Source organism: Ursus arctos, unplaced genomic scaffold (genome assembly GCF_023065955.2).
Source record: "Ursus arctos isolate Adak ecotype North America unplaced genomic scaffold, UrsArc2.0 scaffold_3, whole genome shotgun sequence".
NCBI lineage: Eukaryota > Metazoa > Chordata > Mammalia > Carnivora > Ursidae > Ursus > Ursus arctos.
Genome location: NW_026622985.1, coordinates 20,699,571 through 20,727,193, shown reverse-complemented (window position 1 = coordinate 20,727,193; position 27,623 = coordinate 20,699,571). Strand labels below are relative to the sequence as shown.

The window sequence follows — 27,623 nt, the reverse complement described above, 5'->3', positions numbered from 1 at the left end:
ATTTCACCACTACGTCTGTTACCATGGTTAAAGATAAACTGACTGCAAGATACTGGGAATATAACTGGCAAACATTATATCCTTGACTAACATTTCTATTTTAAATCTATTCATCAGAAAATGAAAATGGTTAGAAACTAGTTTTCCAGTATGTCATGAAATAATTTTCTTTCCAACTCCCAAGAGGTATAAGAAGCTTTATCCATTAAAAACTTCAACTTTAGTCAAATAACATTGCTTCTTGGATTTTCTCATACCTGTATAAACAACTACTTTAATTATTGGGTCTTGTATTTGGCAACTAGATATTTCCTTTTAATGGAATAACTACTCCATTTATCCAAAAGGAAAAAAAAAGTCATAAGCAAATAAATAAGAGAACCACAGCATTTCAAAGAAGTTATGTACTATGTACAAATTCCTATTTCTGATGTATCAAAGTATTTGCAAAACAAAAACAAAAACCTTCTATTACCAAATACTTAGTTTCTAAAGAGGACAAACATAAATACTATTTAGGTGTTTATGTATTCACAGTGTCTAAACGTGGTAAAAAAGATGCTGCAAAAACTTTAAAAATAGATAAAGAATTTTCTACTGAAAGTGTTTTTGTGAAACCAGTACTTGGATACTCAGGAGTACTGAATATAGGTTCCCTTGGACCTATAAACATTACTGGGTAGCAACCCAGAAGGATACTGCTAGGGAAAAGTGCAAGGTATTTTTTTTTTCTATTTTTCCATTTTCTTTACCCATGGGAGTTGAACTGGCTATCTCAATTAAGTATAGATTCTGCTACACTTATGTGTAAGTGAAGTCCTGTATTTCTTTTTTTTATTTTTTTATTTTTTTTTAAAGATTTTATTTATGTGACAGAGACAGCAAGAAAGGGAATATAAGCAGGGGGAGTGGGAGAGGGAGAAGCAGGCTCCCCGCTGAACAGGGAGTCTGATGCAGGACTCGATCCCAGGAGTCTGGGATCATGACCGGAGCCAAAGGCAGACGCTCAATGACTGAGCCACCCAGGTGCCCTTAAGTTCTATATTTCATGGTACAGCTGACAAGATCTCTAGACTAGATTTAAAATACAAAACAAAACCTTGTTCCCTTATCTCTCAGTGTCCTCAGCTGTAAACTCAAAGTATTAGAATGGTTACTTTCTAAGGTCCTTTTAATTTCTGTTTCCTTAGTAAGAAGTTAGATTCTAGCACAAGGCAATCTCAGGGACAGCCTCAGGTAAGGAGACATGGAAGGAAGGAAGGAAGGAAGGAAGGAAGGAAGGAAGGAAGGAAGGAAGGAAGGAAGGAAGGGAGGAGGGAGGGAGGGAGGGAGGGAGGGAGGGAGGGAGGGAGGGAGGGAGGGAAGGAAGGAAGGAAGGAAGGAAGGAAGGAAGGAAGGAAGGAAGGACGGACGGGAGGGAGGGAGGGAGGGAGGGAGGAAGGAAGGAAGGAAGGAAGGAAGGAAGGAAGGAAGGAAGGAAGGAAATGAAGGTTTCTCAACCATTTAAAGATCTGTCTGAAAAAGGAAATGAAGGTTTCTCAACCATTTAAAGATCTGTCTGAAAAATCAGTTCACTGGAGTACTTGAATTTTTACCCAAATTGAAATTCCCTTGAGCTTTCCCTCAGGATTTTGCTTCAGTGCAATGTAATTAATTTACCTACAATACTACTACTTTAATCTGATTAAACAACAAATGGAGATAAGCCCATAGAAATGAAAATTCACAGCAAAGGAAGAGAGATAAACCACAATGCATTCTAGACCAAAGCTGTAATTAATAGACAAAAACAACCACTGATGGGGAAAATATCAGAAAAGGCCATTTCTATTCCATTTGCATTGAAAGTTAAAGAACTTTTGGAAAGAGTCAAAAATAAAGCAAAGTTTGGGGATTTAAATACTTGTTTGCAAATACTATGGGAAAATACTATGGGAAAAAATAAAGCAAAGTTTGGGGATTTAAATACTTGTTTGCAAATACTATGGGAAGTTAGGTGGTATTAAACTTGTTTGCAAATACTATGGGAAAATACTATGGGAAAAAATAAAGCAAAGTTCGGGGATTTAAATACTTGTTTGCAAATACTATGGGAAGTTAGGTGGTATTAAACTTAAGAAACTATACCTGTCCTTCTATTTATTTAATCCACCCACTCTTTTTAAAAGATTTTATTTACTTATTTGAGAGAGAGACAAAGACAGCACAAGTGGGGGGAGGGGGAGAGGGAACTGGAGAGGAACAAGGAGACTCCCTGCTGAATGCAGAGCCTGAAAGGGCTGATCCCAGGACCCCAAGATCATAACCGTAGCCAAGACAGATGCTTAACCAACAAAGCCACCCAGGTGACCCTAACCTATCCACTTTTTAATATATCATTTGTTTTGTTTCTTCCCAACGCACCACTCTTTGCCATGAAAGAAAAAAATGATCTCAAATACATAATGACATATGCTGAGAAAAAAAACTATTTGTGCTAGAAATTAAAGCAAAGGATAAGGGAAAGAACAAATAATGCAAGTACAAAATTTTCAAAAATACAAAAAAATTTGATGTTTTTCTATTTTAATAGATAGAAAAATGTTCAGTTTAGAAGAACTACTAAACCAAAATCTTTAGTTATCCAAATATATTATTAATAACAACACTCCATAGTTAGTGAAAGAGAACAGAGCGCAGAGGAATTGCTTTTCAGCAATATTTATTGAACACCTACTATACACCAACAATGCACTTGGTGTTAATATGTTATCTCGTTTACTTATCATAGTGATTTTTAAGGATTCTCACCTCAATAATATAGACAAATTAAGCTCAGGAAAGTTAAGAAACTAACTCAAGCTTAGCAAATAAAAATGAAATCAGTTAACCTAAAATCATTCGGGTAAGCCAAATATGTCCACCAGCACATAATCAGTCTAACATGTTGTACATACTTAGCCCCAAATACAAAATCCTGAAATATCAAAGAGATAGATGATTGTTCAAAAGTCTGTAGCAATTATGAGAAAAAATAGAAAAAAATATGTTCTCATACATTTGATTCAATAAGAGTTTCAATTTTTCAAACTTCATACTTTAACTCAACTGCTATAATTTTATATCTGGAACAACAGATTAATATTTTATACACGTTTAAATATTTACTTTTACATACAATATTGTTTGGTTCTAATAGAAACAACTGGAATTTTAAGAGACAGTCAAAAATTTATCAAAAAATAGATCTGACGACCCTCAAAGACCAGAACATTAAGAAATACACACTGTAGTATAATTTACATGCACTTTTTTAAAGGGAATGTTATTATTATTTATAATAATTAAGACACTAAACCTCATATAATTAGATTAAATAAAGAACATAAATAGCTATGTATTTAATAAGAACTAGAAGCAGAAAATTGTGCCTAATTCTATTACAAACTTATTCCTTAACATTTCATACAGGAGGAGCTAAGTATATCACAACCTTAACATTTAAGAATATGAAGAAAATAGTGAGGATCCTGATCTTTTATTCAGCCCAACACTGGTGGTCTAGTATACAGCTACACAGAAGGACATAAAGCTACACATCCTCACATGGAATCCATTCAAACCAATCCAATCATATCCTTTAGACATACTTTCATAGTGGGGAAAACAGTATCCCACAAAAAATTCACGTCTGCCCAGGACATTGGAATGTTACCTCATTCGGAAATAGGGTCTTTGCAGATGTAATTATTTAAGGATCTCAAGATGAAATCGTTCTGGATTTAGAGTGGAACTAAATCCACTGACTGATGTCCTTATAAGAAGAGTGAAGAAGGCAAGGTAAAGATGGGGCAGAGATTGGAATGATGCATCAGAGAAAGCCAAGGAACACCAAGGATTGTGTTCACCAGAAGCTAGAAGAGACACATGGGGCAGTTTCTCCCTCAAGCCTCCCTACAGAGGGAACCAACCCTGCTGACACTTTGATTTTGGACTTCTAGCCTCCTGAACTGTGAAAAAAATTAATTTCTGTTGTTTTAAGCAACCCAGTTTGTGGTCCTATTTATGAAAGCCCCAGGAAACTTATACAACTTCTTATAATATCTTGATATAAGCACTAAGTCATTTCATTATCACAATAAATGAAACCTAAAAATAGAAATGGAAGCGCTCTGAAAAATAAATGCTATTTAAATGTGTGGTGGCACTATCATCATCATTGCCATCACCGTTGTTAAATCAACAGATAGGTATATATATTACTAATCATCTTTTTAAAACAAGATGTATACCTTCCCACATTCTCATCAGAAGTCATCTTAAAAAAATTCTCAAATTAAACAAGGAAATTTTATAGACGTTTCTTCAGTTCATTTTTCAAAGCAACTTTAGTACAGAAGGAAGAATGACCTGAAAGTCAGTAGACCTGGGTTTTGGCTTTATTACTAATTAATGACTATGATCAAGTTATTAGATCTACAGGCATCAGGTTTCTTATCTATAAAGCAAAAAGTTTAACAGAAACTAGATGATCTCTGAAGTCAAACTATCGTGACTACTGCACAGCATAGCTTCTTTCTTCCTTGTAAACAAAACTAAAACTCAAATTATTTATGCTAGAAATACCCAACCTGGGAATGGATGAGGGTGGAAAATTAAGAACTTCATGACTAAAATGGGGAGAAAAATCTTAAGTGAAAAGGCAAATATTTTAGTAACTAAACTAACCAATCTATTTCTGGTAGGACAAGTCTTGTTTTTGGCAAGTAAGTAACATTTAAAAGGAAGAAATGGAAAACATGACCAGTGACTGCAGCAAAGACAGATGGGCTTTATAAATTACACTTAATCATGACTTTACTGTAACAGTGTTAGACAGCAAACACCAACAAATACCTGCGGTCCTCGCACTGAATATTAGGAGCCTGACATTCTAGGTCTTTCATCTACAAGTAAGAGTAAGGATCTTTTTTTAACCTCATGAGAATTTTTAGAATCCATGAAATAAAGCACTCTGGTAAGTGTGAGGAGCAATTCATCTCATAAGGGGAATATGAAGTAATAATAATAGAAATAACTTTCATTTATTGAAAGCTTACCCTGTGGAGCACTTTGCTTCATACTTTACATGTATCATCAATTAATCCTCAAATTAAATACAAAAAAATAGCATTTATATACATGAAGAAAGTGAAACTTAGATATTAAGCAACCTGTTCAAAATCATACCGGCTTTCAAAAACAAGGATTCAAATCTCAGCTTTCCAACTCCAAAACCTATGTTCTTGTTACCCATTAAGGCACTGCCTCATATAGTGGTCACTCTCAAAGAGGGCAGGTTACGACTGAAAGAGGGGGAGGAAGGCTTTGCAGAGCTGGTATCATGGTTTCTTGACCTGAGTTCTGTTTCACAAACAGGACACAAACAGTCCTGAACACAAGCAGGTGTTCAGTTTGTCAAAATTCATGAGGCTGAAAGCCTAAAATCTGTGTGGTCTTCTGAGTATGTTATACCTCAGTAAAATGTATATATATATTGCCTCTGCATTAGTCAGAACTCTTTTACAAGTAAAAATCTAACTCACACTAGCATCAACAAAAAGGGGGGGCTTTATTTCCTGACATGGCTAAACAACTCAAAGTTCAGGAGTGAAGTGAATGTCAGGGTGGAGTGAATCCAGGGACTAGAGCACCATGATGGCCTGTGGTGTCTCTTTTTTCCCTATTCCTGACCCACTCCAGTGTTGTCTCATTCTCTTCTGGCTGCTGCAGACTTTCATCCTTCTAGCTCCTTGAAAGAAGCAAAAGGGTCTTTTCCATCAGCTCTAATTAAAAAGAAAAAGGCTAGGGGCATCTGGGTGGCTTAGTCGGTTGAGTAGCCAACTCTTGACTTCCGCTCGGGTCAGGATCTCAGGGTTGTAAAATTGAGCCCCACGTCGGGCTCTGCACTGGGCCTCGAGCCTGCTTGGGATTCTCTCTCTCCCTCTCCCTCTGCCCTTACCGTCCCCACCCCCCGCATGTGCCCATGTGTACTCTCCAATAAATTAATTAATTAATTAATTAATAAAGTGATTAATTGAAAAAGGGTTTGTAGAAGGACAGTTGGGTCATCAGATATACCAGGGCCAATTACTGTAGCCAAGGAGATGAGGATGAGGTACCATCTCTGGTCTTGTCTTAGCCATACAGTCACCTCTTTGGCCAGATGGAAGGAGGAATACGTGCACTATAAACATGGTTATTAAAGAAACTGTTCAGTATAGAAAACCACTCTAATTCTTCATCTATTATATCCCAACTCATAAAATACATAACTAATATTACTTTTAAGAGTGATGCTTCGTAATTATTAAACAATTCATAAATCACTTTAAAAAACTTTTTAAAATCATAGTTAAAATAGTTTTATTCCTTCACAACCCTGTGAGGCACACAGGTGAAGCATGACTATCCTCAATTTACAAAAGAAGGAACTGAGGCTCAGATTAAGTAACATGTTCAATATTACAAGCTGATAGACATCACAACATCAAATACAAATGTTCTTTCAACCGTAACATACTATGAGTCACAGTAGTCTAAAATTACATTAAAGATTTAATAATACATATGAGAACATGGTTCAAGAAAAGATTAATAGAGAAAATGAAAACCCATTTGTCCGAAGCTCAGTACTTCTATTTTGGTAGGTCTTAATTTGCTATCTACTACTATAACCATCTAGAGGCCAAAGAAGACTGCACAGGAAACCACATCCCATTAGAATGCATTTCTTGTGTATCACTTGGAACGTTTTCAGCTGCAAGGAAATAAAACTCCAGTTCAAGTGACTGAAAAAATACGGGATTTATTAACTCTCACAATAAGAAGTTCCCAAGTAGGACATTTCCAGAGTTAATTCTGTGGCTCAATAATCCTGAAAAACTCAGGTTCCTTCCATCTGTCACCTTTGCCATCCCCAGTCTGCTGACAAGCTCCCCTCATGGGACCAAGTCACTATGGGCTTCAGGCAGCAGAGCTTCACGCACCAATGTCCAGAAACAGGCAACAGACCTTCTCTCTTTATTTTTTAAGTACACTCCATACCCAACGGGGCTTGAACTCACAACCTTGAGATCAAGAGTCACATGCTCTACCGACTAAGCCACCCAGGTGCCCCCAGACCTTCTCTTTCATTTCATTCATTTACCTATGTTGAATTAGTTCATGAAAGTAAAGCAGTTAGAAAATGCCTGGCATACAGTAAATGTCATATAACTTTTGCTATTATTATTGTTGGGTCTCTTTTTAAGAGATGGCAGACTAGTTCCAGAAGCTTCACATCTCATAAGCCAGAACTGGAATACATGCCCCTTTCTTTCTTTTTTTTTTTAAAGATTTATTTATTCATTTTAGAGAGAGAAAGCACACATGCAAGAAAGAGCATGACAGAGGGGAGGGGCAGAGGGAGAGAAAGAATCCCAAGCAGACTCTGTGCTAAGCATACAGCCTAATGTGGGACTCAATCCCATCGCCCTGGGATCATGACCTGAGCCAAAATCAAGAGTCAGATGCTTAACCAACTGAGCCACCCAGGCATCCTGAAAGCTGAGATTTAATACTTCTTCTTTTTTAAGATTTATTTGTTTCAGAGAGAGCGCACGCTCAAGTGGGGGGAGAGGCAGAGGGAAAGAATCTTTAAGCAGACTTCCTGCTAAGAGCAGAGGGCTTGATCTCACAACCCATGAGATTATGACCTGAGACGAAACCAAAAGTTAGACACTGAACCGACAGCCACCAGGTGCCCCAAGACATAATACTTAATCATCTGTGCAACTCTGAAATGCTCTATGTAGGTACTTAGTACAAACACACACCTGAACTTTATTTAAAAAGCAGAGAATTTCAAGTATCAGTCAAGTTGATGTTACTCAGGCTAGTTTCTCATTTAAAATTAAACATTAAATGAATCCCACTGTTAGCTTACATTTAAAAGCCATTAAACATATTCATTTAAGCTTTCTTGCTGGATATTGACTCCATAAAGGTGAGGACCAAGATCTATATCATACAGTTCTTCCTCAGTTCTACAGATGAAGTTAGATTTGAGGGTTAATTCTGGGCCACCCTTCTCTTACATATTCACCTTCCGAAAATAAAACTCCATTCTATCATAATTTGACCTGCATATTTACAATGAAATCCTATGGGGTCAACATCGTAGTGTGTAAATTATCTTTGAAACCATGTAACTTCAGGCCCCTAAATAGACAAATATTTCCCTCTCCTTAGGAACAAGAAACTAGATATATGAAAGCACAGTATTATGTTATAAAAAACATTCAATAGCCTGATATTAACAGAAAACTATTCTGGTTTCTCCTACTTCCATTCTTGAGACATTAATTGTTCCTTTGAATTAATGGCTGAAAATCATTTTGTTTCAACAGGGACTTTCAGATTATTCATGACTATGGATGGCTATAATAGTACAAAATGAAGTTTAAAGTTAAAGAACTTTTAAAAATCTCAAAATACATCATGCACAGAATAATTTGTTAAAAGGTACCTGATATCTAATTAGACCTTCTACACACATTTTAATACTGTAAAAATTTTGTTTTTATTTTCTCCTGGAAATTTCACATCTGATATTAGAGTTCATGGTCATAACAGTTCACAAATCAAGTCATGGTCTTTGGGGTTACCTAGTGCTCAGTACTCAAAAGAAAAAATAAAAGATGTCACCATTTTCTAGTGGGAAAGGTGACACTAAAGTGAGTTACAGGTGCGCCTGGGTGGCACAGCAGTTAAGCGTCTGCCTTCGGCTCAGGGCGTGATCCCAGCGTTCTGGGATCGAGCCCCACATCAGGCTCCTCTGCTAGGAGCCTGCTTCTTCCTCTCCCACTCCCCCTGCTTGTGTTCCCTCTCTCGCTGGCTGTCTCTGTCTCTGTCGAATAAATAAATAAAATCTTTAAAAAAAAAAAAAAGTGAGTTACAACTAAACATATATATATTCAAGAAAATTCAAGGTGAACATTGCTTGGTTTTTATTTATAGTGATATCTCCTACTATAAGCTGAATACTATCAAATGGTAGTCACAAAATCAAAGAATGTCAAAATACTAATGTTTCAAAAATTATCTAATCTAAGGCTTATGGGGTTCAAATCAGATGTGAAACTTTGTTATGTTTATATATTATATACACTCATCTGGAAATTTCATCACAATTTCAAAGGGATGCATGGCTGAAAAGAGGCTGGGAACCTTATCAAGTTAATGTAGAGAGTAGTAAAACTCAAAGAAATGAAATTATTTGCCCATGGTCAAATAATCAGCAAGTATCAGCATCAGTACTCAAGTCGTCTTTGCACTGAAACATAACCACTTCTAAAAGGACTTTTTAAATAAACATACATTTAAGAAAAAAAAATCTGTATGACCTAAGAGCAGTGAAGGGAACTCTCAGGCTGATGATAAAAGGGAAAACCAAGATGGCAGATGAGAGGTGTGACAGGAGAACAATCCCCCCAGCGTGGAGCATGGGGCAGAGAGTTCTAGGAGGCCATTCCCAAGGGGGTAAAAGGGGGAACTACTGGCGTACTTGAAAGTGATGGACTACAACAATAGGAGTTTTATAATTCTATCAGAGACTTTGGAGAATTAGAAAAATCAAACGAAAGGGGAAAAATGTTGCACAGACAGAAAATATCATAGAATATTACATGACACAGTTTTAAACAATGCATACACGAACAGCAGCCCTGCATACTGATTTCACCAAAATTTGTTGTCATTTGGGAGTACTGGGGGAAGGAAGACTGGGGCTAAATCTTTATCATACAGTCAGAAGTCAACAAGTAACATCTATAATGAAATAATCAAGAAAAAGCAAGGTTTTAAATCATAAAGTAAATACCATTAAAAAAAATCAATGTAATTTAACAGGGCACTACTGCATTTTGAGTATGGGCTGTTAGAGCACAGATAAGCAAGCTAAGACCTGTGGGCCAAATCTAGCCCACTGCCTGTTTTTGTAAATTATTTTATTAAAACACAGTCATCCCCATTCATTTCATTTACTTAACATACTACCTATGGCTGCTTTTGTACTATAACCTCAGCAGAACTGAGTAGTTGTGACAGAAATCTTATGACCCTCAAAGCTTAAAATATTTACTATATGGCCCTTTACAGAAGAAGTTTAGAGTACTGTATGACATTTAGCATCTTTGATTTCTAACCCACAAATGTCAGCATTCCCCCAAAAGTAATTATGAAAACCAAAACTTCACACTCCGCATTTGCGACCCATCCTTCCTAATTCCCCACTAGGGATGAGGAGTGGTATAACTTTCATTTAAGCTATACAGAATTTAAAATAACTGCCTCTGGGGAGCAGAACCCAGAGGCTGGGTAAGGATAAAGAAAAGTAGTACTAGTGGCTGCTATTTTTTCTTAAATAGGCCTTAAAACACTAATCTTTCAAAGTATTTGCATGTATTTCTTCAAGATTAAATTTAAAAGCAAAATTAAAAAATAGAACAAATAAAAATCTTATTAATTATAGTAATTAATATAATTCTGGTGGCTCACTAACTTAAATGTGTGATTACATTTGCTAGATATAATTTGTGACATCTGTGATGGCTGCTCTGGAGAATTTTTTGGTAGCACGTATCCAAAGCTGCTCGGTAAATGACCCTCAGATAAGAAGGGTATTAGTGTGCTAACTGAATGCAAGTATAATATTTCAAACCCTCCGTTACCAAGAAAGGTCAATCTAGTACATTCTACAAATGATCTTCAGTGAAGTTTGAAATGTTTAACATAAAAAGCCAAATAGATAAGATGTTCAATAAACATTACTAACTCTCATAAGTAGACAGTAAGAGAAAAGTTTTCAAATATCTATGTAGGAAATGAAAAATAATTTTATTTAATTCACTTTTAAGCTGACTGGAAGTTTAAAGGCAAAGAGGATACTAATATAGAACTACGAAAGACTAAATTAATAGTATGATCAACGTCAGTACTTCCGAATCAGTACCTTATATGAAACGTGATAGTGTATGTCTGTGGTATGTTCTACACAGAAAAGAAATACCACGTCCAGACAGACTGCATTCCTAGGTTTGTTTAATCTTTAAAGCACTCTAAATACCACTTCCAATTCAACTAAATATACAAATTGTTTGATTTTACTCCCTATGGGAAAACCTCTACATATGTAAATAATTATATTTTGTGAATAGGGAACCGAAGAATAAGGCACCAAAAATGTTTTAAAGTATGAAAAGAAACATAATTCACCATATACACTAAAAATCGAAAATACCACATGTAACAACATACATTTTAAAGAGTGTAAACAACACTCTTCAGGAGTAAACTCTCCTGTACATGTACAGTAAATACATTATTATATTTTCAAAAAAGGCATTTATTCTCTTTCACTTCATAAAAAAGTACTTTGGCAAAGCTTATTTTGAAACGTATAGGATGACACAGCTAGTTAAGTAGTTATGACAACTAATCCTAAAACATCAAAATAAACATTTTAATATTTTGTTTTGAAAAATACAGTCCTCGAAGGTTTATTTTACTGAATAGATTCAGCTGTTGAATTGTAGCTTACAAGAAACAGATTAAGACTATAGTTTCTCCATATAAAAGTTATAAAATTATAACAGCTCTGCTAACCTAGCTCCAAAAGAAATTAAGGAAAGAAAAATTTAATGCTTTTATAAAATGCTAATTATATTCAAAATCCTGGAAATTTGGCTTATATTATAGCTGAAAATAATTCATCTAGCTACTTTACTAATGTGGAATAAACAGTGGAGAAAAAAATACTGTTAAGCATCATCTTTCTAACTTCTTTAGAAATAAAATTAGCACAAGGAAAACCAAGATGCTCCCCTTTCCACTTGAAAGATGCTGAAATCTATTTGTCATTATTTCAGGTAATACTTGACATAACTCCATAGCACCAAAAGAAAAAGCACGCATTTTTAGAATAGGAATATTTAAGAGATGGAAAGATTTGACTATGAACTTACCTTCTTTTGATACCAGACTATAGCATCTGTGACTTTGGACGCCATTTATTCCACTGAAATCACACATTCGTCATTTTAGGCTGTGCAAGAGAGAAAAACATACAGACGACTTTACTTCCACCTTCCAAAAGGAGACTGAACAACATGCGTGCATGGCACTCTGGTTACTTGCAGAGTAAGGGGGGTATGACTATACTTATACTACACCCTTCCTCATTACTATTTTAGCAACAGGTTCTTCTTAAGTAAACAAAAATCAGTTGCCATAATAAAAGGATCTTTCTATGTGAATATAACACTTGAATCTTCTAACACGATGGATTTTTTTAAAATAAGACTTTTAAATAAATTTCAGAATTTCCCAGGTTATACTGGAAATCATTCATTTATAAATTCACATAGGATAGAAATCAATTCACTCACTCAGTAACAGATCGGTTTTGCTATAGTTCCCATCTGGGAACTAATGCCAATTACTGTTGCTAAAGGATGGCTTGATAAAGATGCCAAAACTTATAATCATATTTAATGTTCCCTGGTACTCAGTAAACACCAATTTGAACTAAAATCAAATAACTGGAAAAACTTAATTAATTTATGTTAAATACTAAACCAATATTAGAGTTAATTACACAGGAGTAATTAATATTAAAGACTTCACAGATATCACAGTTTGCTAATATTTAGATATTCACCACAGACCATTTCAATAAGCATCTTGTTTGTGTTTGCCTAAAACAGTTGCTAAACCTAATGGTTCCTTAGCCCTGGAGAGAATTAATTCCAGGCTGATTTCAGTTAACTCTGGAATACTTCTCCAGTCATAAGACCAGGCTGGCATGGAGGGCGCCTCTGGTATGGTGTTAAAGATGAGCCTAAACAGGTTCAAACACAGACACTTGCCCCAGAACTCATTATAAACCAGGATCCTCCAAGGCCACAGAGGATTTCAGAGAAATTCTGGGAGTAACGCACTGCAGCGAGCTCTCTAGTACACGCACATCTGTGACTGTACAGATAGATGCTACCGCTCCAGAGTTTGCCCAGAGACCACAGAATACCAGAGGTTTATAAATCATTCTTGGAAGCATATTAGGATTCAAATATATAGAAAATCACTATCAGGAAGGTCAAACGTTCAGATGATCAATCTCTAAATAAAATTTAAGTCAGAATTTATTCGACGCCTGTATTTTTGACAGTGTTATAAACCAGACTGTTTTATTACCTTTCCTGAGATAATAATTCTGTCTCGGATGAAATTCAAGCCAAAACTAGGTTTTGAAATTCCTGACAAATGCCCTGGCATTTGTCACAGAGGAGCATAGAGTCAAAAGACCTGGATTCAAATACTATCTAGTATGTAATATTGAAGAAGTAATTGAATCTGTCTAACCTCAGTTTCTTTCACTTGTACAATGGGAATAACTACTCTATTGTAGTAGGGAAACCCTGGAGGGTTTCTGTGACTGATTAGATAATATACATAAAATACCTACCACAGCCCAGGATATACGGCAGCTGTTCAATTATAATTATTTTTATTATTAATTTTTATATCAAAAATCCTGTAAGCCAGGAACTGGGGAGTATTTGTATTTCCTTTTTAAAACACTGCAAACAGTTTAGAAAAGGAATACATGCTATCAGTCTTTGTTGACATTTATAAAAATAGCTACCAGACTATCATAAAATCGCAATGTCAATTCCCAACTATATGCACACAGAGTATTTAGAGATTTCAAAGTTCACCCCCACTGAAGTTTCTCAGTCAGGTGTGGCTACTTTCATTTTTCCCACCAGGGTGGGAGACTGACTTAAAATCTCCCATTTTGGTTTTTCTGTCCTGGAGACCTCGGGGGGTAATTAATTCATCAGCTTTAACACATTTCATCCCACAAGTTTTTTCCATTGATTCTGCTACAGGACTACTTATGACATTACACCTTCACTGTATTTGTTGAGACACATGCTTGTCAAGACACATGTTTTCCAAACTGGTTAGAACTCTCCTCCCCTCTCCTGCCCCTCACCCTTGCCAAATAGAAACTACAAAAAATGGTACAAAAACTATGAGAATACCAACTTTTCACTTTACCCTCCTTTCATTTCACCCAATTTTCACTGACAAAAATTCCAGATTATCTACCAAGATAAAGATCCTCTCTCCTAATCCCCCAAGAGTGTAAATTATATGCATTTCATATACAAAATGTGAAAGGATATTTTTATTCACTCCATGTATTAAGTGTATGAGATATTTAACATATTTGGGGAAGATATTTAACATATTTGGGGAATATTTAAGTGGTTATATATAAGTACTAATAATTTTTTTAAAAAGCTTCAAGGAAAGTGAGGAAATAATTGCCTCCTTCAAATAAAATCATCTTTTAAGATAATTTTTTAATATACTTTGGTTTATACCAAGCTACACTTAGAAATATATTTTGAAAATCAATTATAACAAGACACAAGGTATATGAAATGTTATAAACATTTTATTTATATTTATTTGGATCTACAGAAATAAAAATTCTATCTAAGAAAAAAAACAACACTACCACCACAAGCCTTTCTTCAGTAATGGCAAGGTTTGCTCCGCAAACTCATTTAACAGTTTTTCCATTGTGTCAACAACCTTTCAGTGACACAAGTGGCTCGAACCTATTTTTAAAACAGGTTTTACAGCATGCTGAGACAGAGTTCTGAATCAGACACCTGACAAAGTACACCCAAAGACACCCAAATTTCACATGAATGTAAATAACAAGAATAAGTCAACAAATGATTTCATAAATAATTAAGATTATTTCTAAAGCCTTTCCAACTTCTTTGATTCTTACAGTCCAGGAGTACAGGTTTACAGTCTCTGTTATCATGACAGTTCAAGCTGTTTTAATGCTAAATCATGACATTAAAGTTAATTTGCAAGGAAAAAAAGGAGCATAGAAAGCTTACTGGATACCTTGAATTGAGAATCTTAATCTTTTCTGATCAACTGATCTGATAGAAGGATGGGTATTAAGATATAGAAATAATCCAATTATAAAACCACAGAGCTAACTGGCATAACATTTAAATCTTGGTATAGACAGTTACTCTGAGCTAATTCTCTCCTTAACACTGTCTTAATCATTACACCTTGTCAAAACACCTGAAATTACTCTTTACCATGTCAAGGACCACACAAAATGCACTTACGATGTCAAAGCCCAGGTGGAGGAAAAGGAGGACTACAAAGAGATCATATGTTAAGTCTGCCTTTATAAAATCTCACTATCAAATATAGTAATGCCCAGGGGTACTCTTTGTAGCCAAAGAAATGGTTAGGTTTTTAACCATTCCCTCTGTTAGAAAAAAAGGCAGTCTATCAAATACCATGTGTTACAATGCACTTCTCTCATTATTCTGAAACAAATCTCTTGTTCTAGTAACCACTCTCTCTGTGCTAGGAAACAACTTATGCCCGTTCCTGACACTTGGCTTTTGCGTTATTCTCATTCCTTTTCTCCACTCATCCACCCTCTTAAGTCAGTTCAAATCCTACTTACTCTAAGATGAAGCTTCCTGCAAGTGTTCAACTGGACAAAAAGTGTTGAAGCCTGATGTCTCTTCCAGCACTGATCTGCACTAATAAACCTGGTATTTAAATAAAAACAAGGGGTGCCTGGGTGATTCAGGTCATGATCCCAGGATACTCTCTGCTCAGCAGGGAGCCTGCTTCTCCCTCTCCTTCTGCCTGCTGCTCCCCCTGCTTGTGCTGTCTCTCTGTCAAATAAGTAAATAAAATCTTAAGTAAATAAATAAATATGAAAAGCAGTGTAGCCATACATCATTTGATTATATATAAACACCCTAAAGGAAAAAAAGAGGCATCTTTCCTCTTTCGTGACTCTAATCCTCCAGTATAACATGCAGTAGAGGAAGCAGAGCAGAGAAAAAGCTGTGACTAAGCATCAGGAGAATTGGGTTCTAGATCCAAGTTCTGACGCTAAATGCTATACGCTTTTGAATAAGTTTCTGAGTTCCCTGGGCCTTAGCTTCTCACCTAAGAGAATGTTTGCCATCTAGCCAAACATTCCACAAATCAATAAAGGCTACACAACTAACAATTCCAATAATGTACAGGAGTTTCTCTGAATTCCTTTACTAACCCAAAAACACTACCATTAGTTAAATCAATGTTACATATACAGAACTTAACACGGCAAAAATTTTTAGACAAAATAGAACACAGTTTATTTTTAAAAGGTAAATCTCTTAGGCCCTGATCTCAGTATTATTCTGATCAACAACCTTAGATTACTCCCTACTGCCTTTAGAAAACTATTTATACCCACACTACCCTTTAGAATTATATTCAGACCTTCTAAAAATCTCACCCTAACCTACTTACCAATATTACTGCTACCATCTTCTCATATATACTGTTTTAACCACACTACATTTCCTACACTTTTCTGCCTCTGTGCCCAAATTAACACTTATTTCCAAAACATGGGGGATTTCCAAAAGACCTCCTAAATTCCACTTTCTATATGAGTTTCTCCCATTTCTCCCAAATTCCTCCACTGAAGATTACTTATCCTGTTCTAAGTTCCCATTATACTTAATATATTGTTCTGTTTTTTATGTACTTGTTGATATGTGCCCCCATCCCATTCATAAATTTTTTGAGAGCAGTCCAATGTCTTCATTATCTCTGAATTCTCCTATAGTTTTGTATATATTAAACACAATGTTTACAAACCAAATGCTAACCAAAATACCCTCACAGACGAACCAATTTAAGAACCAGAATTGAAAATTCTACCCGTTTCAACTCCTGTACTACCATGACATGTGCATAAACACAAAAACATACTCTTTCCTAACACTAAGAGGTATAAAAATATTGTGAAGTATAATAAATATGGCAGGTTTTTACTGACATGTCACTCAATCAACCAATATATAACTATATGTAGATTTAAAAAGTACAATGAAAAGGAGTTAAAGTCAAACCTTCCACGTCAAGTCTAACTTCATTTCTAAATGATAAAATTAAATGTAACTCAGTTGCTTCCTCCACAGCTAAAATGACCAATTTTTTTTACTTCAGGAACTAGGAACAAAGTGGTTCTGCCCTTAAAAAGACAATAAATGCTCAGGTTCAAATCAAAATTTTTATGTTGATACCGAAAACAGTGAAACTCTGCTAGAGGGAACATGGTATAGGCAGAAGGAAATCTACTAGTTTCAAGGCTGCTACTTTCTAACCATGTGACCTATAAATTGTTAAAATTTCTTAGAAAGTTTTAAGCTGGAATGAGGATATGATTTCATGGAAATGTTGTTAAGAATAAATACCACATACTCCATGTTTAAAGTTGTTTTCAATCTTAGGATAGAAAAATGAAAAGCAAAATGAGGTCTAATAAAAAGAGCTATACATTTCCTCTTATACCAACCAGTTCATAAAAAGAATATTTACATTTTTATTTTCCTGCATGGTACCAATGCATAGTCTGTGTATTTTGGGCTAGAGGATAAAACCTAATTGGAAAATTATAGGCAAGTAACGTCTGTCTAAAGCAGTACATACAAAAACATTTGGGCTATTGTGAAATCTAAGAGAATCTAGTCTAGAGTTCTAATCTTAATACTACACACAAAGACCTCCGTGAACTTCCTGATGGGTAAACCAACCCACTCTGTATGTCCTTTAATGCAACTTTGTAAATTTCAAGGTTTAACCTTAGCATATACCCACAACATCTCTACTATTTCTTAAGCATTCTTTTGTGTGTTTTTTTAAATACTTAATACTTTAACTGTTGTGTCACTTGGAAAAATCAAACAGTTACAATCCATTTAAATGGTTTAAATTCCTCATTTAGTCCCAAGAAATTTTTACCATCAACCAACCAGGTTCCATTCAAATATGGGTATGTGATTACTGGCCTCTATTGGAAACATTAACTAAATAAGTGGTCCAGGTACTCTTTATCAAAATAATAATGCACTAAATAATATTTAAATGGCCCAAATATTTAATAGATCTTAAAAATGATTTTACTTAGAGATTAAAAAATGCTAACTATACCTCATAAAAAATGCTATGAATAAAATTTAAAAATCATTACTTCAGAGATATTTAATCCAGTGTCTGATCATTTAATAAAATACTTATTTACCAACACTTACTAATACTGCACTATTCCAGGCACTGAGGACACAACAGTGAACAAGAAACAATGTCCCTGCCATGACGAAACTTACATTGCAAAGAGAAAAGATAGAAAATGAACAACAAACAAGATAATTTTGTGCTGAAGAAGTGCCATGAAGGACACAGGGAGATCTGACTGGGATGGGATGGGGAACTTTCGAAAAGAATGGTCAAAGAAGTCCCCGTGAGATGACATGTGAATTGAGATCTGAAGGATGAGAACAGCCAACTACTCCAAGAATTGAAGGAGGGCATCCTGAGCAGAGAGAGGAGCACACACAAAGACCCTGAGGTGGGAATGACCTTGGAGTTTTTAAGGAACAGAAAGAAAGCCAATGTGACACAAGTATAATGGACATAAGTGACAGTGCTTCAAGATGAAGGATGAAAGGGGGATGGGGCTATGAGGTCACAGGTACCACAGCAAATAATTTTATTAAGATTGGAAGTCAATGAAGTGATTCTAGAAAGCAGTGATCCTCTATTTTGCAAAGACCACTCTGACAGCTATACAGAGAACAGAATGGACTGAAAAGCTAAGACTGGAAGCAGTGAAGCTAGTTAAGAAAGTCTTAGTCCCATGCAGAAGATAACAATGTATTGGGCTCAGGTACAATCAGTAGAGATGGCATGAAGTGGGCAGTTCTGTTTTATTTATGGGTAAAATCAACAAGTTCTGGAAATGGACTAGGATAGGCAGGTTGGAGAAAGGGATTAAAAAGAATAATCCAGGTTTGGGGCTTGAACCATTTTGAGATGGGCACACATTAAAAAAAAAAAAAGTTTATGAGAATACATACAAAAATTTTAGACCTGTTAAAGTGTCTAGACATTAAAATAAAAGAGTCGGTAGGTAGAAAGAGGAGTCTGAAGCTGTAGATAAAGATGAGGGATGGAGATATGAGTTTAGGAGCCATAAATACACTGTCAATGTTTAAAACCAGAAGTGGGTTACAGAGGTATATGCATTTGTCAAAACTGAACAAATGTATACTGAATTAAGATATGTGCCTTTCAGGGGCGCCTGGGTGGTTCAGTCGGTTAAGCGTCTGCCTTCGGCTCAGGTCATGACTGGGACTGAGCCCACATCAGGCTCCCTGCTTAGCCTGCTTCTCCTTTTCCCTGCTGCTCCCCCTGCTTGTGCACACTCTCTCTTTCTCTGTCAAATAAACAAATAAAATCTTTAAAAAAAAAAAAAAAAGATATGATATGTGCCTCTCAAAGATTACTTCAATATAAATCATGTGTCTGACTGATAACAGCTACAGTTATTAGCAGCCAACCAAATCTAAATGATACTTTTCGGCATACTTTTGGTTCACCCTTTTTTCCCAACAAGACTTTGTAAACATTGTTCTGTTGTCTTCTGGAACTGACCATAATTGAAGAGTCTGCAGCCAGCTAAATTTTTATCCCTGCTTCTGTAGGTCATGTTCTCTTCTTGACCAGGATGCCAAAATAATTCTCTCATTTTTGAAGTTACTAACAACTAGGGTATAGTCAATTTTAATCATTTCAAAAAAAATTTTCCCTGGTATTTAGTGCCTTTCAACTTGTAAATGTATGTTTCATTTCAGAAATTTTCGTCTGTATTATATTTCTGAGTAGTTTTTTCTGTTTTGTTTGTTGTAATCTCTATTTCAGGGATACACTTTATCCTGATGCAGGACATCTTTTAATAGTCATTTCTTTCCTTTATTTCTTTCCTGTGGCATATTTGCAGAGCTGCCATGCTTTTTTTTTTTTTTTTTTTTTAAATCTTGATCGTGTTTTAACATGGGGAAGCCTATGCTGAGCTCCTGCTTATTCTGACATCCAACTGGTTCTGCTTGACAATCTCTATACCCTTCTCACTTAGCTAGGACCATTTTTATTTCTGTGCTCACATGTGTATGCACACATACACACAATCTTCAGTTTGAGAACTGGATACTGCTTTTAATCTATTTTTCTATAACCCAAAGAGGCAGGAAATAGGAAAAGGGAGAGCTAAGTTTAGACTGAGTATAGCCACTGCTGAAATTTCATTAAGTGTCCTGTATTAGGATCCATCCCTCCAGTCAGAGGGCTCTTGTACCTTCATGGGCTTTGGCTCCTGTCCTTAATCAAGGCATAATTCAAAATGGCAATGTTTTCTGACTCTGTGAGTCTCAGCATTAGTATATAGGATCTTCTCACAAAGATTTTTCCTTGACTTTTCACTCCCTACTCACCTCTTAGATCTGCCTCCCTGGAGAGTACTGGTGAGCATGCTTACTGTTTTGTAGGCCTTGTCTTTCCTTAGTCTGGCTTCTGGAATATGGGATTCGAATCACAAACCTTGTGCTATACAGCCGGTATCTTCACATTCCTTCCTCATCCTCCAGTTTTTGCAGTATTTGGCATAAGGTCACACATACCCCTTTTTTGTCCTCTTTTATTCCAATTTTTGCCCTCCCCTCTCCCCACCTACTCTTGCCTTCTTTCTTTTGTTTTAGTGAAGAAAAGCTCTGTGATCCTACTTCGTTTTTACTCATAATCCCTACATTTACTTTTTTTCAACGCTTACATTTTAAGCACTAAATGTACTCTTTCAAATTACTGACTCAACTGAAAAGTAAAATTTAAATATTCTAAGACAGAGCTGTAAAGTGTTAACAGCAACAAAAAAAAAGCCAACAAGCCCAAAATGGAGTCACTTGGCTAACACCGTATCAGCAAACCAAGACTTGATACCTAAGGTAACCACAACTTATCCCCTCCCAGGAATGTAATCTTAAACCAGTGAATATGGAACTTCCTGGTCAGCATTAGTGAGGTAATCTGCCTAATAGACCCCTTCCATCCCCCTTCTGCCTATAAAAGTCTTCCATTTTGTTCAGCTCTTTGGAGCTCCTTTCTATTTGCTACAAGGGACACCACCTAATTCATGAATCATAGAATAAAGCCAACCGAATCTTTAAAATCACTCAGTTTAATTTTGTTTTTTAACAAAACTAACAACAGCTGCACTTTTACTTCTGTTATTCCTAACAGAGGAAGTAAAGGGAAGACACCCAGTTTCACTTCTTATAAATTCAAGATACTAGACAGAAAATACAGGACCATAAATTAAGCTCTTCTGTGAACCTGTTACAAGTACCTTCAAGAAAATAAAACTAAAATGCATTTCCCTCCTCAAATGGACTCCTCTTTTACTATCTGCTATTCAAGCACAGAACCCTAAAAGCTTTCTTGTCTCTTTCCCTTTCCTACCAGCACCCGTTCAATATCTGGCACATAGGAACCATTCAATAAATATGAAGGAATAAACTAATATAGTCTATTTCTCATACTGCCAAAACACCTCTCATATAACCCTGCCCTGGCCCACTATCAGACCTGGTGCAAGTCCACATCATCTATTACCAGGACTATCTAACAGTCTCTTACTACTACTTCACTTTCAAACCTCCTGGCCTCATCATGTCTATCTCCTCCTTATAATTATCTAATGATTTCCCATTGCCTAAGAAAATAGTTTAATCAGTACAATAGAGAAAAGACCCTTTTTTTAAAAACAACCTGATCATAGATTTATCACCTTTACAATCAGTAGCATCTATCATCTTTATCTTCTCCCATGCACAACCTCTCACCTACCCTCTCCAATTTGTCATCCATATACTTAGCCTACAATCTAGCCATGTGGGCTTCTGAATGTACCATACGCTTTCATGCTTGCCTTCTAGTCCTTGCCATATTTTCTCTGTCTAAAATAACTTTCTCCCTGTTCTGACCTATTTGACAAGTCATTTCAGATATTTCTACAACACGATCATTAGGAAATTAAATCGTGAGAACATATCAGCAGCGGTGTTCAAATGACTTAATTACTTAAAGAGTAATTTTAGATTTAAGTATTTCAAACTAGCAGGGGGAAAAAGGCAGACGAAACACAGGCATCTAACTTTACTCCTTTACAATATATAACTGAATCTACAGCAAAGGCATACACATATAAGCACAGGGAGAATAGAGAGAAAATAAAAATAAAAATGAGGCTTGAAATAAGATATATGACTAGTAACTGACCTAGCAGATCTGAGACAGCAGAAGACAACAGTGGACCAAAGAGAATATCAACCCAATTTACACCATAAAAACCAACAAAAGTTTCAAAGGCTGTGGCACAGGTTCCACTGGAAGTTGGAGTAAGGGTGGGACCGAAAGGAGGTCTAGTTGAAAGCTATGAAAACAGCAGATCCACATTCTCACTATATACCACTGCCTGACTATTTCTCCATGTTCCTGCAGATGACAAAGTCACGTGCATCTCTACAAAGACAAGTGAATAAAATTTATCGACTAAAAAAGTTGAAAGTATTTGCCTCTGGAAAAGTGAAAATGTGGGTAAGGTGCTCTAGGGCTGTTCTTTTTCCTAAACTTTGTATAACCATCTCTGTGATATTTTGATTCATAGTAAGAAATGTAGTTGACCCTTGAACAGAAGGGTTGGAGCACAGATCCCCCTGCAAAGCTGAAAATCCACATGTAACTTCTGACTTCCCCAACACTTAAATACTAATAGCCTGCTACTGACTGGAAGCCTCACTGCTAACATAAATAGCCGGTGAACACAAATCTTGTATGTTGTATGTATTATATACTGTATTCCTTACAGTAAAGGAAGCTAGAGAAAAAAAATGGTATTAAGAAAATCATAAGGAAGAAAAATTATATTTGTAGTACCATATTTATGGGGGAAAAATCTGCATATGAGTGGACTCATGGAATTCAAACCCTTGTTGCTGAAAGGTCAACTATATTTGGTCTTCGTTCCTATTACCAGCCCAGAGCTCTTAAAACCCTCTGAATTTCCTATGGTGAGAGTGATAAAGGTGTCTTTTGTTATAATGAGGTGACTTTTGGAAAGCACCTAAACAAGGGTACTGGTCGCCAGTGGAGTCAACCATGTGATTAAAGGGTTGGAACTTTCAGTCCTAGTACCCCCCCCCCCACATTCCCCCAACCTCCTGCAAGCAGAGAGAGGTTAGCGATTGAGTTCAAATGCCAATGGTCAATGATTTAATCAATCATGCCTATGTAACCAAGCCTCCATAAAAACCCAAAAGTACATGATTTGGAGAGCTTCCAGGTTAGTGAACATGTGGAGATTTGGGGAGAATGGTGTGCTCAGACAGCATGGAAGCTCTGTGCCCTTTCCCCATATCATGTCCTATGCATCTCCTAGCTATATGTTCCTAAGTTATATCTTTTTGTAATAAACCAGTAATCTAGTAAGTAAAATGTTTCTCTGAGTACTGTGAGCTGCTCTAGCAAATTAACTGAACTCCAGGAGGGAGTTGTGGGAACCTCCAACCTATAGGTAAGTCAGAAGCACTGGTGACAACCTGGACTTGTGACTGGCATGGGGGGGGGGGGGCGCAGGTAAGCAGTCTTATGGGACTGAGCCCTTAACTGGTAGGATGTGAGGTGACCTCCAGGTGACAGTGTCAGAACTGAGTTGAATTACGGCACACCCAGCTAATGCTGGAGAATTGCTTGGTGGTGTGGGAAAAACATACACATTGGAATTGGTATCAGATTATACTCTTAAGACACATATCTGTAGAACTTTGGTAAAATTACAAGTTTTAGATTTCAATTTCTAAATAGTTATAGTTTTAGTAAACTGGAATCCTAATATTCATAAATTGATTTGATTATGTAAATATCTTCCAAAATATTCATTTAACATTTTGGAAAACCATCTCTCACCTAATATAGTCTTGATTATTCACAGATTCTGCTATATGCAAATTTGCCTTCTATCTAATTTTTAACTTGTAAGCTCAAAATCAATACTCATAGTGCTTTCTTAATCATTTCTAGACATGCACAGAGTAGCAAAAAATTTGAGATGCCTGATGTGCAGGTTTCCAGCTGAGGTTGAACAAGATGATGCTCTGTCTTTTTTTTTTTTTTTTTAAGATTTTATTTATTTTTTTGACAGAGATAGAGACAGCCAGCGAGAGAGGGAACACAAGCAGGGGGAGTGGGAGAGGAAGAAGCAGGCTCCCAGCGGAGGAGCCTGATGTGGGGCTCGATCCCAGAACGCTGGGATCACGCCCTGAGCCGAAGGCAGACGCTTAACCGCTGTGCCACCCAGGCGCCCCAATGCTCTGTCTTCTTAAGACAGCTTTCATACTATAAATAAGTATCCTTTTTGTGGTCTCTTTTGTGACAATTTTTCAATTTTTGGTTTTTGTTGCTAATTTTTTTTTTGTTTAAAATAGCCCCTAAGGGTAGTGCTGAAGTGCTGTCTAGTACTCCTAATGCAAGAAGGCTTTGAGAGGAAAACACAGGCAGAAGCCTCTTTAACCTCAGCCGCAGCAACTTCTTGCTAGACGTCTCCAAAGGCAAGGGAAACAAAAGCAAAAATGAACTATTGGGACTTCATCAGGATAAAAAGCTTCTGCACAGCAAAGGAAATAGTCGACAAAACTAAAAGGCAACCTACAGAATGGGAGAAGATTTTTGCAAATGACTTATCAGATAAAAGGCGAGTATCCAAAACCTATGAAGAACTTACCAAATCCAACACCCAAAAAGCAAAAATCTAATCAAGAAATGGACATAAGACATAAAGAGTCATTTCTCCAAAGAAGGCATACAAATGGCTAACAGACACATAAAAAATGCTCAATATCACTTGGCATCAGGGAAATACAAATCAAAATCACAATGAGATGCCACCTCACACCAGTCAAAATTAACAACACAGGGAACAACAGATGTTGCCAAGGATGTGGAGAAAGGTCAACTCCCTTACACTGTTGGTGGGGATGCAAACTGGTGCAGCTACCCTGGAAAATAGTACGGAGGTTCCTCAAAAAGTTAAAAACAGAGCTACCCTACAACCCAGCAACTGCACTACTAGGTATTTATCCAAAGGATACAAACATAGTGATCCCTAGAGGTGTATGCACCCCAAGGTTTATAGCAGCAATGTCCACAATAGCCAAAATATGGAAAGAGCTGAGATGTCCATCAACAGATGAATGGATAAAGATGTGGTATGTATGTATTTGTTTGTGTGTATATATGTGTATATATATATATATATATATATATATATATATACACATATATACTATGGAATATTACTCAAAAGCCATCAAAAAGAATGAAATCTTGCCATTTGCAATGTTGTGGATGGAACTAGAGTGTATTATGCTAAGTGAGATAAGTCAGTTAAAGAAAGACAAATACCATATGATGTCCTTATTATGTGAAACAAAACAGATGACCACAGGGGAAGGGAAGGAAAAATAAAATAAGATGAAAACTGAGAGGGAGGAGATGCTGAACTTTAGGAAAAAAACTGAGGGTTGCTGGAGGAGAGGTGAGTGGGGGGGATGGGGTAATTGGGTGATGGGCATTAAGGAGGGCACTTGATGTAATGAGCACTGGGTGTTATATGCAACTGATAAATCACTGAATTCTACCCCAGAAACTAATAATACAGTATATGTTAACTGAATTGAATTTAAATAAAAAAATTTTTTAAAAGAAGGCTTTGATAAACCTTATGAAGAAAATGCGTGCTAGATAAGTTTCATTTACATATGAGTTATAGTGCTGTTGGCCATGAATTCAATGTTAATAAACCAACAATAAATAAAGATGTCTTTAAGCAGTAACACATATGAAGCAAGGTTATGTACTGATCGATCAGTTGATGAAAATGTTGTGACCAGTGGCTCACAGGAACTCAACCCTGTGCTTCCCCTAGGAGCTAGGCTTCAATGTTCACTGGCCCCGTATAGAACACAACTGCTGTGAAAAACAAGAATCAACTGTAATTGGACTTAGTGACTGAGTTTAGTTCTAAGAAGGTAGATGGAGAGTTAATAGTCAAGTAGAAATGAGAACCAAATTGTGTTCCCTGGGTTTCCTGTCCTATAGTCACAGTGGCCAATTTAAAACTAGGATTTATGGCTTTTATGTACCAGAATACTTCTTAGGGGACAACCAAACTATTGTCGGAAACCAAGTCATTTTTAAAATGATGAAAATATTGCTGGCCAACAAATCTCACTATTTTATCTAACACCATTATTAATATGTCCACATCATCAACTCAGTATTAATAAAAAAGAAATTTGGGGGGTTTGTTCCATATTACTGCTAACTACCAAGCCAAGTGGCCTAACTGCCTGGAAACTCAGGAATGCAACACAATTTAACAGCCACTAAACTTACAACATTCTTTTTTTTATTTTTTTAAGATTTTATTTTATTTATTTGAGACAGAGAGAGAACATGAACCGGGGGAGAGGGGCAGGGGAGAGGAAGAGTGAGAAGCAGACTCCCCACTGAGCAGGGAGCCTGATGTGAGGCTTGATCTGAGGACCCTGGGAATGTGACCTGAGCCGAAGGCACACACTTAACTGACTTAGCCGCCCAGGTGCCCCTTAACCTACTACATTCTAATCTGAGGGAATTTTCTATAAATCAGGAAACCAATAGTTCAATTTTCAGCCCATTCAAATCCATACCACAGAGAAAAGCACTTTATAAACATGCTACAATACTACTTAAACCAGAATCATGAGCTCAACTACGTATAGTTTATTCTTTTCATTTTTGCCTTATCTTTTCAACAATAAAAGACAACAGTAGGTGCTCAACAACAGCAACTATTCCATTTCTCATCTCTCCATCACAGCAAAGCTTTGCTATCTCTTCCAATTTCTCCACCTTCTCTCTTCAATCTGACCATGCCTTTACTCCCTACACTCTACTGAAAGCTCTCTTTAAGGATACCAATGACTTCTAGTTGCTAAATCCAATGGTCAGGTCTCAGTTGTTCATTGTACTCAACCTACCTGCAGTATATGATGCAGCTGATTATGTTCCCTCCTCCTGGAACACTTTATTCACTTAGCTTCTAGGAAACCTCTCTTGGGTTTGCTCCTGACTTTCTGGCTACTCCTCAGCTTCTTTGCTGACTCTCTTCTTCTCTCTGAGCTCAGTGTTTGGACATCTTCTCTGGCTTTATTTAATCCTTTGATGATCACTTCAGGTATCTTGGTTTAAATACCATGTATGTAGATTCCATCTGCAGCCTAACCTGTCCCCTAAATCTACTAGTTTAGAAAAAGTCAGATAAAAGTTTCCTTACTTAAGGACTTCTCAGAGCCTTCTCCTGTGCATTATAAATATCCAAGAGAAGACTATGTACATATTATTTCTTACACTTATTTAGAACAGAATCCTCTCCTCATGATGCATCTTGTGAAACATACAATTAACTAAGCCACTAAGTATAGCATACTAAGCTGTCTTTCAAGTAGTTCCAACTTCTCACAGCATGAATTAATTATATAAAAATGGCAAACTTTCCCTCTGATTTTAGAGGT

The 27,623-nt window shown here is 36.4% G+C and overlaps 1 protein-coding gene across 7 annotated transcripts in view; it reads right to left on the bottom strand.

Moving 5' to 3' along the window:
• The window catches only part of PHTF2 (putative homeodomain transcription factor 2), a 115,690-nt gene that overhangs the window by 73,679 nt on the left and 14,388 nt on the right, over positions 1-27,623 (bottom strand). For 4 of the 7 annotated variants that reach the window (XM_026504395.4, XM_044385971.3, XM_057304512.1 and 1 more), the window contains exon 2: positions 12,024-12,103. In XM_026504395.4, coding sequence (XP_026360180.1) covers positions 12,024-12,068 — 45 coding nt within the window. In that variant the 5' untranslated portion in view covers positions 12,069-12,103. Of the gene's footprint in view, positions 1-12,023; positions 12,186-27,623 lie in introns of those variants that run through there. The other 3 variants (XM_048212919.2, XM_044385974.3, XM_057304511.1) reach the window with 3 other exon arrangements.